General features: G+C 35.9%; 1 protein-coding gene across 12 annotated transcripts in view; it reads left to right on the top strand.

Moving 5' to 3' along the window:
* EMSY (EMSY transcriptional repressor, BRCA2 interacting) overlaps positions 1-16,124 on the top strand; it is an 81,158-nt gene that overhangs the window by 22,078 nt on the left and 42,956 nt on the right. For all 12 annotated transcript variants that reach the window (XM_082477810.1, XM_082477805.1, XM_082477811.1 and 9 more), the window contains 2 exons: positions 3,826-4,102; positions 12,342-12,596. In XM_082477810.1, the coding sequence (XP_082333936.1) occupies positions 3,826-4,102; positions 12,342-12,596 (532 nt within the window). The remainder of the gene's footprint in view (positions 1-3,825; positions 4,103-12,341; positions 12,597-16,124) is intronic.

Raw genomic sequence — 16,124 nt, 5'->3', positions numbered from 1 at the left:
ACATTAAGTATAATTATTTATGAATTTGTGGACTTGATTCAAATTCAAATAGGTCATATATTTTCAGGGTAGACAAATTTCCACCTGTGTTAATGTGGTGCCTTCATTTTGAGTATAACGTTGGTACAACACTTATATAAACAAAGCAACAGAATATAGCTTTATGCTTTCACATGCTTGATTGATATTTTTCATTTTATCCTTAGGGTGCAAGTCCCAGCACTCTTAAGGAGTTTTTGTGAGTGCTAGAAGGTCAGTAATTTGAATTATGGCCTGAATAAACACTGTTTGGTTCACTTGGTTTCAAAATCCCTTTGTTTCCCTTGTTGTAACATGTAACTAAAGTGCAAGTAAATTTTCTTCAAGGTGGATCTCTAATTTTGGATAACCCCTTTTCAGATCAGAAATTAGCTTGTAGACTGAAATCTCAAAATATGTTTTATCATTTGTACCTGTAACCTAAAACATGCTCTAAAAGACTCTAGATTTATTTTGCTGAAGTTATTGTCTTAATGTTAGAAGTCTACATGCATACTCTAGTTCTAAAATTGCAAATGTTTGACCCAAGTGTGAATGCTTCCCCTTCCCTACCCATGACAGAGATTGTTTATTAACTGTGGCATACTTTCCTGCCAAGCCTTGGTGAATCCTCATCTGTGTCACAGAGTCCTTATAAAAACTGTACTCTAGGAAGGCACTACTATTAGTTCAGAATTGGCAAATATGAAACCTAATTGCTATTACTACTCTTAATTGGCTTGGCTGTGCTAGTAACTGTGAGCTCTTTGGATTCTCAAGGGTATCAGTATTTGGGAAAAAGATATATAAAATTTTTTAATGAAACAAAAATAGAGTACATTAAAATAAATTTCCAGTTTGATTTGATCTATAACACCTTTACTGATATCCTTCTAACATTTATTAAGTAGTAATAACAAGATACTAATAAGTACCATTTGTGAACTGCCAAATATTGACCACCTGCTATGTGCCTAGCACTATGTTAGATGCTTCACATCATTATCTCATTTAATCCTTATAATGATTTGCAAGGTAGGTATTATTATCCCTATTTTATAGATGAAAATTGGAACCCAGAGATTTTAACACGTCCAGGGCCCTGCCATTTGTTAGTGGCAGAGGCAGGATTCAGCTCAGGTTCATTTAACTCTTAACTTCTGGTCTTTTTGCCATATTAGTCTACTTCTCGGTTTATATGATGGCTGATGGTTGTGTTTGTAATAGCGCTATATATGTGTTTACTGATTGAGTCTATGTAGAAGTATGCTTGTCAACTCTATAGAGGTGTTTGCTGGTCAAGACTTGTATGTCTCTCTTGACTCCTCAGATAATCAACAAACTCCTTAAAGTTATGGACACATACTTAGAATTCTCTAACACTGAAATATATAATAATAATGATATAATCAAAGCTTCTTTGAGATGTCAGTACTGAGTACAGACATACTCAGTAAGTTTGACTGACTGATTTAATTTCAGAACTTCTTTAGGACTGATACAAAAATGAAAAAGAATTTCTCCCTTAAATTCTTTGGATTCTTCAAAACAATTTTCTCTCCTAGGTAGGTAAAAGTAATTTTGGTGAAAGAGGAAAAAGACACTCTGTGTTTGGGGTATCATTAAACTACCATTATACTTGCCCAGAATAAAACTGATATTACAGATTTATAAGTAATTTTTGTGTTCTCAGCTGTAAAATGGGGATAATAATAGTATCTCTGTCATAGGATTGTTGGGAGATTTAAATAGGCCAATGTGTATTAGCTCTAGGAGCTAATCTTTCCGTTCTTTTCCTCAACCCTGCCATTTCCATACATCAAGTCCTGTTGACTCTACCTCTTAAAATAATCTGAATCTGATCACTTCTCTTTATTTTGACTACTAACACCCCAGTCCAAGCAGCCTCTACCGTTTCTTGCCTAGTCTACTGCAGTGGCTTCTTTACTAGTTTCACTGCTTCTACTCTTACCTCTTACCACATAGCAGCTAGAATGATCTTTTAAAATATAAATCAAGTTTTGTTGTTTCCTTACTTAAAATCCTCTCATGGCTTCCCATTATACTTAGTATAAAACTTAGATTCTTTACTCTGGTTTACAAATTTGATCTGGACTCTGCTGACTTTTGCAACCCCTCCTTACCCTATATGCTTTTGCTACACTGGTTCTCTTTTCTGTTTTTAAATACAGCAAGCTAATTCCTACCTTAGGTCCTTTGCTCCATCCTGTTCTCTCTGTCTGAAATGCTTTGTCCCGTATCATCTACATTTTTCTAGTCATACTGGCTAACCTTGAAGTCTCTTTCCTGCCGCTTTTTTCCTCCATTCTGTGTATCTATGAGCAAATCCTGTTGGTTTTACCTTTAAATATATTCAGAACCTGTTCACTTTTCATCAGTTCTACCACAAACATTTTGGTCATTGCAAGAGCCTCCTAATTTGTCTGCCTGTTTCTACTGTCTCTGCCCTGCTGTACTTTTCACCTAGCAGTTCGAGTAATGCTTTTTAAAAAGTACTTTATTTTTTAGAACAGTTTTGGATTTATAGGAAGATTGAAAAGATAGTACAGAGAGTTCTCATATACCCTGTATTCAGTGTCCCCTATTCTTAACAATTTATATTAGTATGGTACATTTGTTACAATTAATGAGCCAATATTGATGCATTAATATTAACGAAAGTCCATGGTTTAGTCAGATTTGTTTAGTTTTTACCTATTGTCTTTCTCTGTTCCAGGATACCACATTATATTTTCTTGTCATGTTTCCTTAGGCTCCTCTTGGCTGTGAAAGTTTCTCAAACTTCCTTGTGTTTGATGACCTTGACAGTTTTGAGGATTACTAGTCAAGTATTTTGTAGGATGCCCCACTACTGCAATTTATCTCATGTTTTTCTCATGATTAGACTAAGGTTATGGGTTTTTGGAAGGAAGACCACAGAGATAAAGTGCCATTTTCGTCATAACATATCAAGGGTATATGCTATCAACAAGATCTTACATCATCTAGTCCCCCATTACTTTCCTAAATCTGTCTCCTACTGCTCTCTACCTTATAAATTTCAATCCCATTCATTAGGGTCCTTGAGGTTTCTTGAACATACCAAGCTTGCTTCTGCCTCAGGGGCTTTGTATTTGCTACTCCCTCTTCCATTGGATGCTCTTCCTCTAGGTAGCAACATGGATCAACCCCTACTTCTAGTTTCTGCTTAGTTGTCACCTTATCAGAGAGATCTTCATTGAATGTTTTATAAAAAATCATACACCACTTGCATTTTCTTTTATTTCCTACCCTGCTTTATTGTCTCTTCCATTTATCTCTACATGACATATATTTACTTTTTTATTTGTTTATTGTTTTTCTCCCCTTACTGGAATGTAGCTCCATGAAAATAAAAACTTTGTCTGTTTTGTTCATTCCACTATCCTCAGCCTCTGGAACCATGCCTGGCACATAGTAGATGCTCAACAAATATTTATAAACAAATGACTATCCAAATTATTTTCTAGAAAAATTGTGCCAATTTATACTCCCTAAGCAGTATATTGAAATGCTTACTTTGCTGGATCTTATACAGCATTGAATATTGTCTTTTAAAATGTTTGGTTGGTAAAAATTGTTTCTTTTAAATACATTTTGATGATTACTAGTAAAGGAGAGCTTTTGTATATTTTTAGTTGTAAATTTCTTTTTCTTGAATTGCTTCATCATGTTTCATAAGCTATTTTTAAATTGTATATAACTGTGAGTCTAGATACATTAGTAGTATGGTAGGTACATGAAAATAACTTATTTTATCTTCCTTAGGTTATTATAGTGACCACATCACCAAGTTCAACCTTCGTGCCCAACATTCTCTCCAAATCCCATAACTATGCAGCAGTCACTAAGCTTGTACCAACATCAGTCATTGCTTCCACAACCCAGAAGCCACCAGTGGTTATAACTGCTTCACAGTCCTCTCTGGTCAGTAGTAGCAGCAGTGGCAGCAGCAGTTCTACACCATCACCTATTCCTAATACAGTTGCAGTAACAGCTGTGGTTTCTTCCACACCATCTGTGGTCATGTCAACAGTAGCACAAGGTAAGTGGTAATTCATCAGGTAATTCTGTCCCTGTGTTTATGGGAATTTCTTTCTTTTTAAATATTTTAATTTTATTGGAGTATAGTTGATTTACAGTGTTGTGTTAGTTTCAGGTATAGAGCAAAGTAATTCAGTTATACATATGCATATATTTATTCATTTTTAGATTCTTTTCTCATATAGGTTATCACAGAATATCACAGAGTTCCCTGTGCTATACAGTAGGTCCTTGTTGGTTATCTATCTTACATGTAGTAGTGTGTGTATGTTCATCCCAAACTCCTGATTTATCCCTCCCCGCAACGTTTCCCTTTTGGTAACCATAAGTTTGTTTTCGATATCTGTAAGTCTCTTTCTGTTTTGTAAATAAGTTCATTTGTATTTTTTTTTAAAAATCAGATTCCACATATGAGTGATATCATATGATATTTGTCTTTCTCTGCCTGACTTACTTCACTCAGTATAAAAATCTCTAGATCCATCCATGTTGCTGCAAATGGCATTATTTCATTCTTCTTTATGGCTGAGTAATATTCCATTGTATATGTGTGCCACATCTTCTTTATCCATTCCTCTGTTGACGAATTTAGGTAGCATTTAGGTTGCTTCCATGTCTTGGCTATTGTAAACAGTGCTGCAATGAACACTGGGGTGTGGAAAGTTTGAAGAAGACTTTGTGGGTGTGTTTGTATGCTTTGGGTGTGAAGGTACCATCTGTTATATCAGAGATTACCACTTTCCCTCCCCTAGTTTGAGAATGTCAAGATAGTGGGTTACTCAGTTTCCTTATATTAATATCCTTACTCTGAGATTTTTTTTTTCAAATGCACAGTACCTAGTCACCTAGGCAATTATGTAGGTTAAATCTTGTCACCACAAATTTCAAAGGCATATACAAATATCTGTAATATAATGAAATTTTTAAGTGAGAAACTTGAAATTATTTTACTATAGGTTTTTTCAGAAGAAACATTAAGTATACAACCTACAACCTCTTCAAAGTAAGTTACCCAATGATAAGAAGTAAGGGGAAGAGGATGATTTCAAGGACATGCCATTCACCTTTTCTTCAGGCTTCTAAATTTTTCTGTATGGGAGGATGATAGAAAGTATTGAGAGGAACTGAGGCTGAACTGAAGGACAGTTGCTGCTTAATAGCAGAGGAAAGGAAATGTGGAAACCTCAGTTCCACGTTAGCTTAAATCACTTGAGCTCTCTTCCATATCTTTGTGTTCCTCTCATATAAAGAGCAGATAGCACACTGTCAGAATTTTCTTTTTATAGTGTTGGTAAGTCTTAAGATGGGAATCAGAGGGAGCCATTTATTATACAGAATTCATAGCCATGGTTGTAGTCTTTCAAAGGGAGCACAGAAGCAATATAGAACAGTATTTAGTATTCGTTTTCATTGAATTTTACTTGCACAATATATAGCTTAAGATAGGCTGAGACTTGGAAATATCCTAGTTTATGAACTAGTGGTGATGCAGGCGCTCAAATAGGAAAACAGTGTTTTTCATAATTGCTTTAGTAATTTTAGTGTGTTCCATATAACTGTTAGCAAGGAAGAGGTTACATAGATGCAGGCGCAGTCAGTATTCATTCATTCTGCAGGTCTAACTGGTAGGATGTGAGAGCATCTGTCATTTTCTGCCTCCAGTACCCATTTAATGTCTCAGTCAATGATAGGAAATAGTAGGCTTGAAATTTTCTTTTATTTGTTACCTTAAGTAATTTAAATAAACCATTCCAACCTTTCTGTTTGTGCAGCAGTAAACTACAACATAGTATTATTAAAAATAGAAATAATTTTTGTATAGAAAAGCTATATAAATGTTGGTTGCAAACATGATCCAAATTCACCATTTCAAAATTTCAAGGTGATGAGAGAAGGAAAGACCACCTGTTTCCTCACCTGACTGACCCCTGTATCAAAGTTATCATCCACTGATAGTTGTTGTTCCCTTCCAGTGCTCATCACACAGTTTGCCAAAGTCTTGCTATACTAGAAGGATTACTGTTCTTCCAAGGAAATTGTTATTATTTGAGACAAGAGGGGTATTTCTCTTAGTTACTATCGATATATTTTTAAGCAAAATGAATATTCCATGCTTCTGTTCTTCATTCTTAATTTCTCCAACTATCTTCTGAATCTCTTGGGAACTTACGACTTCCCTATTTTCTCCTTTGTTTCTTAGCATCCTATATCTCTTTGAGTCCTAAGTCATTTTAGGGGAGCTAGACAAGACATCGCAAAGATTTCTCATAAATTCAATACAGCATGAAAGATGTAAAAGTAAACTATCTGAATGTAGATACTCAAGGAAACTATATGATTATTTTGGGTTTTTGTTTGAGATATTTAATTTAGATATAAGTGCTAAGGAAATTAAGGCATTTTCTTTTAAAAAGGTAAATGTTAGTGGAAGTGGTAACATATAAACTGCAGTTGTGATTCTGACTGCAGGGCTTCTTTAGCAGCTCTTGTGTGGGTACCTAGGGGACAAGGGCATTCAGTGTCTGCTTCTGTTGGGGACTAGAGACGGACTGTTTTAGAGCTGATGTATCTGTCTCTGGTTAGTCTTATAGGGGCAGCTGGTCGTAGAGGGGGAAGAGTCTTAGTAGCAATAACTTCGTGGCTGACTCCATGTTTATAAGTGTAGAGATGGTTCCAGAGGTACGGAGTAGGGGGATTGTGTATGGTTGGCTCATACAGGAAGTCTTAAATTCTACCAATTAGAATGCTTATTCTGAATTGGTCATCCATGAAACAGGATAACTGAAATTTTCTTTTTTATTATGGAAAATTCCAAACATATAAGTGGATAGAATAGTAAAATGAACCCTCATTGTACCCATTACCCAGCTTCAGGGATGAGCAACACATCGTCAGTCTTGTTTCATCTGTACCTGCTATTTTCCTCTACACATCAGTGACCCGGAATGTTTTGAAGCAAATCCCAAATATATAATTTCAGTTATAAATACTTCAGTATGTATCACAACTCACAATACCACTATCACATCTAGAATTTTTAACAATTTCTTCATCTAATAAAATAGTTAGTTAGTATCCAAATTTCCTTGATCATGTCATAAAAAATTTTTTTAAAGTGAGATCTAAATAAGGTCCACACATTGATTGATGTGGTTATATCTTTTTAACTCATGGGTCCCTCTTCTGTTTTTTTCTTTTCTTTTCAAATTATTTGTTGAAGAAATCAGTCATTTTCCTGAGTTTCCCATAGTCTGGGTTTTGCTGATTTTAATTCCCATGGTTTAACAAGTTCTCCTGTTTATTTATTTTTTTATTAAATTTATTTATTTTATTTTTGGCTGCATTAGGTCTTTGTTGCTGCGCACAGGCTTTTCTCTGGTTGTGGGGAGCGGGGGCTACTCTTCGTTGAGGTGCGCAGGCTTCTCTTGTTGTGGAGCACGGGCCCTAGGCGTGTGGGCTTCAGTAGTTGTGGCTCACAGGCTCTAGAACGCAGGCTCAGTAGTTGTGGTTCACGGGCTTAGTTGCTCCACGGCATGTGGGATCTTCCCAGGCCAGGGCTCGAACCCATGTCGCCTGCATTGGCAGGCGGATTCTTAACCGCTGTGCCACCAGGGAAGCCCCTCTCCTGTTTATATTTCCATAAAACTGGTAGTTAAATCAAGAAACTTGATCAGATTCAAGTCTGATTGTTTTTGGAGATATGGGGAATGAACGTTCGATAAGTGGTATTCCTGATGTGTACCTATAAGTGTATTTAAGTGTACTTCCTGTTGCATCATTTTAGGAGGCACATGTCTGGTCTCTAATGATATTAACATTAATCGGTAGATATAAGTATTACCAAATGTTTTTATAGCTATTGGTAATCTTTCCCTAGATCATTATTTTATTGGTAGTTGCAAAATGAATTTTATCTTCATTTTCTTCATTTATTAGCTGGAATTCTTAAAGAACTTTTACTTGCTACCATGGGTTATCCTGAGGTACAGTTCATACAGGAATTATTTCCGTTTATTTATATGTTTTCAGATAATGAGATGGTTCAGTGACCAATAAGATTTTTGTTCCCCATATCATTAAGATTTCTGATGTCTGTCAATCCATCACAAATATTCTTTTGGTGCTCAAATTGTCCAATCTGTTGCAGTGGGAGCCTCTTCAAGTTGGCTCCTAAATTCTTTTGACACAACCACAAAAGACAAATTGATCAAATTTTCCTTTTTTGGGTGGCGTCTATTTGTAGTATCAGTTATTGAGAGGAGTGTAAAAACCTCTAGCTGTAATTGTGGGTTTATACATTTTTCCCTTTGTCAGTTGTTGTCGCACGTATTTTGAGCTCTGTTATTAGGTGCATGCACGTTTAGGATTGTATATTCTTGATGAATTGACTTCCTTTTTATTATGAAACATTGCTCTTTTTCTCTGGCGGTACTCCTTATTTTGGTGTTTACCTTTTCTGATATTAATGTAGCTACTCCAACTTTCTTATAATTAGGGTTTGCATCATATTTTTCATCTGTTTACTTTTTTTTTTTTTCCATCCGTTTACTTTTAACCCGTCTGTGCCTTTGTATTTAAAATGCATCTCTTATGAACATTGTATAGTCAGGGCTTACATTTTTATCCATTCTGACCATCTTTGCCTTTTAATTGAAGTGTTTAGTCCATTTATATTTGATATAATTATCAATACGATTGAGTTTAGGTCTACTATCTTAATAATTGTTTTTATTTGTTTTCTGTATTCTTTGCTTTTCTCCCATTTTACTGTCTTCTTTTGGATTTATTAAGCTTTTTAAGAAAAAGGATTCCATTTTATCTCTTACATTGGCTTATTAGCTCTACTTTTTTTTTCTTTTTTAATAATTGCTTAGGGTAGGGTTCTCAACCTCCACATATGGACGTTTTGGACCAGATAATTCTTTGTTATGAGGGGCTGACTTGTGCATTATAGGATGTTCAGCAGCATTCCTGGCTTTTACCTACTAGATACCAGTAGCACACCCTCCTGTCATGACAATAAAAAATGTCTCTAGTGATTGCCAAATATCCAGGGGCAAAAGGGAGAGCACAATTGCCCTGCTTAAGAACTCAGCTCTAGAGCTTACATTATACATTGTAAATTATAACAGTCTGTCTTCAACTTCCCATATTGTGTTAGAATCTTAGAATAATACACTTCTATTTCTATTTCTGCTCTCTCATCCTTGCACTCCGGTTATCATACATTTTAATTATATATATCATAAACCCCACATTGCATTGTTACTACTTTTGCTTTAAACGGTCAATTTTCTTTTAAAGAAATTACAGAAAGGTGGGGGGGAATCTTTTATATTTACCAACCTCATGTACTTTTCCTACTCTAGTTCTTGGTTTAGCCATTTCTCTAAGGAGCCCTGATTCATTTTAGTGGAAAGTGATAATTAGAAGAAAATCTGGGTGCTAGATATGCTCATTGCTAGGGTGTGTGTGTGTGTGTGTGTGTGTGTGTGTCTGCATGTAGATTTATACACACACTCACATATATACATCTATATTTATTTCTGTATGTTGAAAACTTTGGGTCCATACTGATATGTCCAATTTCAAACTCTGCTTGTTAATTCTAGTTTTCTCCCTTCTTCTTCAAAAACCTAGCTTCCATTATCTTTCATATACTTACTTATTTTATCAGTTCCCCACTCTATAACCAATCTGTCATTGTTGCTGCTGTTGCCTCTACCTTCATGCAGATACCTTCCTCATTCCACTCAGGTTCTGACATCTTGCAGACTTCTACTTCACTTCACCTGAGTTCTGACACTTTCCCCATGTCACCCTTTTGCATGATGTCTTTCTCACCCTGCTCAATTCTGACACCTGTGCCAGGCCACCCTCCTACCCAGAAGTCTTCTTCACCCAGTTTGGACTCTGATCCCACCCCTTCCTGTGGGCATCCTGCTCAAGCTTTGAGACCCTGTGCTAGGTGGCTGACATTCATGGAACCCCTCTTTATCCTACCTGAGTTCTAATTCTATATGTGGCACTGTACCCTGAGCTCCCACAGCATGTACTCCTTCCTCAACCTACTTGGACTCTGACTCCCATGCTCAGTCAGTCTCTGCAGTGGGTTCTAACACCCCATGCTTAGCCATTATTCTGCTTAGCCATCTAGTTGTCCATTGTGCTTTGCAGCATCTGATGGCTTTAGCGCTAAATTTTTGTGAATCGAAGAGCAAAAGGAAGAGGAAGGGGGCTTTTTATTTGTTAAAACAAAAATAACATTTATTACAATTTGTAATGATAGATTTGTGTGATCATTTGATTGTCTTCTCTAACCTTCCTGAAGGTAGGGACTGTTTCATGGATACAAAAGAGTTTCCTAAGGATATAGCATAAAGTATATGCTCAATAAGTTTTTATTGAATGAATAAATATCTAAAGGAATTAAGTACTTTAATAAGATCACACAGCTATTATGAGTTTATGTGTTGAAGACATAATTTGAACACAGTTCTCTGATTCTGAAGTCACCCTGACTGCCTTTACATTAGATACTTTTCCTATATAAGAGGATACAGAGAACGTAGATTAGTTAGGGAGTTACTCATGTGCACAGTTTACCTCAGTTAATACAAGAGTTCATTATGAATGCAATATAAAGGTTAAAGTTTTCAAATAGTTTAAAAATAGTGTCTTTTACTTGAATAGCACTTTATATTCATTAAGTTATAAAATGTTGGTACTGAAAAGGGCTCCAGAGATAATCTAGTTCAGTACAACTAGGCAGTATAACATACACATGTCACCAAGATCCTAGCATTCAGGGAGGGATGGGGGTGGGCAAGGCAGGAGAATGTGTAAGTAATGTGAGTAAGCCCTCCAGGTGATTCTGACTACATCTTTCTTTTGTCTTCTCTCAAACTATTCCTCAATCTATGATTTTACCTGATCCATATAGCAACCCTTAGAGAATTATAGGGCAAGGAAAATTCAACATATGGGGAACCTGAGAGAGTCAGAGTGACTACTCAAGGCTTCTTCTTCATTTTTATTATTCTCCAGAAACATTTTACATAAAAATGTTATATTATCTAAAATTTTTTCTGTAATACAATGTAAATGTCATAGTGGGGCTGTGGTGGAGGAAGGAGTGAAATAGCCTATTTGATAATTGGAACTTGGTAATTAGGCCATCAATTTATCAGTTTCTTTTCATTGTTTTATCAGTGCTCAAAAAATTGATACGGAGATTTATATTCTAGGTTCTTCCTGTGAGGAGTATTAATTTACTTACAGATAATAGTCCTATTGTATTGTTGATGAATTATAAGATTACTGATGAAAAATCTTGGAGAGGGAAGAATTTCTGTCAGACTTACCCATCTTTAGTGAAAATTGTTGGTATTTGCTACCTACGCATGCTTGCTAATATTAGTATTGCATTGAAAAGAAGTGTCTTAAAACCTTGTATCAGGAGAATTTTTTTGCTGTGGATATGTTGAATAGTATGCCCACTTGTAACTTTTCACATGATTATTTAATGACCCAGTTCTCAAGAAATGATTTTATTTATAGATTATTGGAAATGAGATATAGAAAAGCTGTTGTAGTTTGCCATGCTGAATAATTCAAAAGGTGAATGTTTCAGTGTGAATTATTTTGTCTAATGCTATGTTTAAGTTGACTCATTAGAACCTGAAAAGTAATATTCGAAAAACTGTATTACAAATAAGATTCAAAACCTAGTTTGCTTTGTTCTTGTTTTTTTTTAAAACATCTTTATTGGAGTATAATTGCTTTACATTGTTGCTAGTTGCTGCTGTATAACAAAGTGAATCAGCTATACGTATACATATATCCCCATATCCCCTCCCTCTTGCGTCTCCCTCCCACCCTCCCTATCCCACCCCTGTTCTTTTATTCACATTGAGAACCTATGTTTTTTAAGAGAAAAACCTATTGAGAGACATGTGTGAGAACATCCTGCCTGATACTTTGTTTCTTTTGTTTTGACTCTTCACCAAGGGAAAGTCAGTTAGTTTTTTGAGTGTTAGAGCAATGATGCCGCCCTTGCAAAGTTTGAGGACTAGATATAAAATATGTAAAATACCATACACATTATATCTGACACTTACTAGGTGCTTAATAATCATTATTTTTGTTGATTTACCTAGTTTTAAACTATTACTACAATAACCAGAAGTAGCTTTAATTATGTTTTACTATTAAATGTTCTAATCCTTACTCTTCTATAGGTGTATCTACATCAGCTATCAAAATGGCATCAACCAGACTTCCTTCTCCCAAAAGCTTAGTGGGTGCCCCAACTCAGATTCTTGCACAGTTTCCTAAACAGCATCAACAGTCTCCTAAGCAGCAGTTACATCAAGTACAGCAACAGACACAGCAACAGGTGGCCCAGCCTTCTCCAGTATCTCATCAGCAACAGCCTCAGCAGTCTCCTTTGCCACCTGGTATCAAGCCTACCATTCAAATCAAACAGGAGTCAGGTAAATGGAAAATGTTTCAGGAGATGGTAATTCTTCCCCAGTCACCAGTTCTCTGAAGATTGCGATATATATGGATTCACTTCCACATACAGTTTCCTCAAGCATTAGAGTTTTAATTCCAAAATATATTTTGAGACCCTCCTGTTGGAAATACTTATATAGAGAGAACTGGTGCTTGGGAATAGAGAAGGGAGAAAAAAGCTGTTTGCGCAGCAGGAAGAGGTTTTTTTCAGTGAACTCTCAAAAGAGATAAAGGAAGCTGAGGAAACAAACCCAGACTTTGAGCCCACTGGGGTTATGGGAAGTGAGCAGTGGAAAAATTAGTCTGGGGAGTCTTGTGTTAGAGGCCATATTGTGAATCTGGCATAAATTTGTCATGGGCAGAGGTGCTAAGATTAAAAGACATCGTGTACGGTGAAGAAGTTTGTGGTATAACAATTTAGCAGTTTATTGAAAGCATCTCTAGCACAGTGGGAACACAGGGGTAGGAGGCAATTACTGTTAAGTTATCGAATCATAAAAGTATTGAATAGAAAGGTAGGATGGAGGCTTAGATACAGGAAGACGAAAAAGCCTCTTAACGTACTTAATATCTTTAAGAAAAGAAAATGGATTTTTTTCCTCCACTGAAGCTGGATTTTATTTGGTGGTAGAAAAGGACTTTGGGAGATGCTGACATTTTCAGTTTTTTGTTTGTTTTATTTTATTTTATTTATTTATTTACGGCTGCGTTGGGTCTTTGTTGCTGTGCGCAGGCTTTCTCTAGTTGTGTCGAGCGGGGGCTACTCTTTGTTGTGGTGTGTGGGCTTCTTATTGCGGTGGCTACTTTTTGTTGTGGAGCATGGGCTCTAGGTGCACTGGCTTCAGTAGTTGTGGCACGTGGGCTCAGTAGTTGTGGTGCACAGGCTTAGTTGCTCCACGGAATGTGGGAGCTTCCCGGACCAGGGATTGCACCCGTGTCCCCTGTGTTGGTAGGTGGATTCTTAACCACTGCACCACCAGGGAAGTCCCTTGTTTTATTTTTTTTTAAATTTATTATTATATTTTGTAATTATTAGCACCTTTAATTATTATGTATTTATTTATATTTTGAGCTGTGTTGGGTCTTCGTTTCTGTGCGAGGGCTTCCTCTAGCTGTGGCAAGCGGGGGCCACTCTTCATCATGGTGCGCGGGCCTCTCACTATCGTGGCCTCTCTTGTTGCGGAGCACAGGCTCCAGACGCGCAGGCTCAGCAGTTGTGGCTCACGGGCCTAGTTGCTCCACGGCATGTGGGATCTTCCTAGACCAGGGCTCGAACCCGTGCCCCCTGCATTGGCAGGCAGATTCTCAACCACTGCGCCACCAGGGAAGCCCCCTTGTTTTATTTTTTGATAGGAACATTTTATTATTTTTTTTTGAGATGTAATTGACACATAACCTTGTATTAGTTATAGGTGTAACATAATGATTTGATATATGTATCTATTGCAAAATGATTACCACAATAAGTTAGCATCTATTACCACTCATAGTTACAATTTTTTTTCTTGTGATGAGAACTTTTAAGATTTACTCTCTTAGCAACTTTCAAATATACAATGCAGTATTGTTAACTGTAGTCATCATGCTGCACATTATCACGTCCCCAGCACTTATTTATCTTATAACTGGAAGTTTGTACCTTTTGACTGGAAGTTTGTACCATTTCACCACTGCCTCATACCTAGTATGAGGTATGGATAGTAATGCATCGATAGACATAGGGAAATTGGTCTGTAGTTTTCTCTTTGCCTGCAGTCTCTGTCAGGCTTTAGTTTCAATGGTATGTGTGCTTCCAAGAAAGAATTGTAAAGTTTTCCTTTTTAAAATGCTCTGGAATTTTTTCTATTAAAGGACAGCTTTATTGAGATATAATTCACATACCATTCAATGAACCGATTTAAAGTGTACAGTTCAGTGGTAGGTAGTATATTCACAGATATGTGCAACCATCACTACAGTTGATTTTAGAACATTTTCATCACTTCCAAAAGAAACCCTGTACCATTTAGCTGTCACTCCCTACTCACCATGACAACCTCTCCAGCCCTAAACAACCACTAATCTACTTTCTGTCTCTAGATTTCTATATTCTGGATTTTTATGTGAATGGAATCATATAATATGTGATCTTTTGTGACTGGCTTCTTTTACTTAACAATGTTTAAGGTTCATCCATGAAGTAGCATGTATTAGTACTTCATTCCTCCTTATGGCCAAATAATAATTCACATTTTGTTTATCCACTTGTACATTGATAACACTTGCTAGTCTCTGACTTTTTGATTCTAGCCATCCCAGTTTGTGTGAAGTGGTATTTCATTGTGGTTTTGATTTGCATTTCTCTGATGACTAATGGTGTTGACCATCTTTTCATATGCTTATTGGCCCTTTATATATCTTCCTTGGAGAAATATCTATTTATATCCTTTGCCACTTTTTAGTTGAGTTATTTGTCTTTTTATCATTGAATTGTATGAGTTTTTTTTTTTTTTACTATACATATTTTAGATATTAAACCTTTATCAGGTACATGAATTACAAATATTTCCTCTCATTCTGTGGGTTGTCTTTTCACTTTCTTGATGATGTCCTTTGAAACACAAACATGTTTAATTTTGGTAATGTACAATTTATTTTTTCTTTGGTTGCTTGTGCTTTTGGTATTGTATTTAAGAATCTTTTGCCAAATCCCAGGTTATAAAGATTTATCTTATTTTTTCCCTAAGAGATTGATAATTTTGCCTCTTAAATTTAGGCCTTTGATCTATTTTGATTAATTTTGCTATGGTGTGAAATAAGGATCCCACTTCATTCTTTCACGCATGGCTCTTCGATTGTCCCAATACCATTTGTTAAAAACACCATTTTCCCCCCCATTGAATGGTCTCGGCACCCTTGTTGAAAATCCACTGAGCACATGTATGACTTTATTTCTGGATTCTCAATTCTGTTCCATTATATGTCAATTTGTATGTTGATTTGATTACCATTGACTTACATTGTTTTGAAATCAGGAAGTGTGAGTGTTCCTGTTTTGTTCTTTTTTAAAAGATAGTTTTGGCTATTCTGGGTCCCTTGCAATTCTGTATGAATTTTGGAATCAGCTTGTCAGTTTCTACAAAGAAATCAGCCGAGAATCTCATGGGGTTTGCATTGAATCTGTAGATCAATTGAGGAGTATTACCATCTTTATAATGTTAAATCTTCTGATCCATGAACATGGGATGTTTTTGTGTTTATTTAGATCTTTAATTTCTTTCAACAGTGTTGAAATGTGTGGTTCTTAGTGTATAAATTTTACACTTCTTTTGTTAATTTATTTCTAAGTATTTTATTTTTGTAGCTGTTGTAAGTGGAACTGTTAATTTCATCTTTTGGATTACTCATTGCTAATGTATAGAGATGCAACTGATTTTTTGTTGATTTTGTACCTGCAACTTAGCTGAACTCACTTTTTAGTTCTAATAGTTTATAGTGAATTCCTTAGGATTTTTATATAAAAGATC

The sequence above is a fragment of the Balaenoptera physalus genome (assembly GCF_965194825.1).
Source record: "Balaenoptera physalus genome assembly, chromosome: 10".
NCBI classification, from domain to species: Eukaryota; Metazoa; Chordata; class Mammalia; order Artiodactyla; family Balaenopteridae; genus Balaenoptera; species Balaenoptera physalus.
Note: the sequence above shows the minus strand (reverse complement) of the source record. Positions and strands in the feature narration are given on the sequence as shown.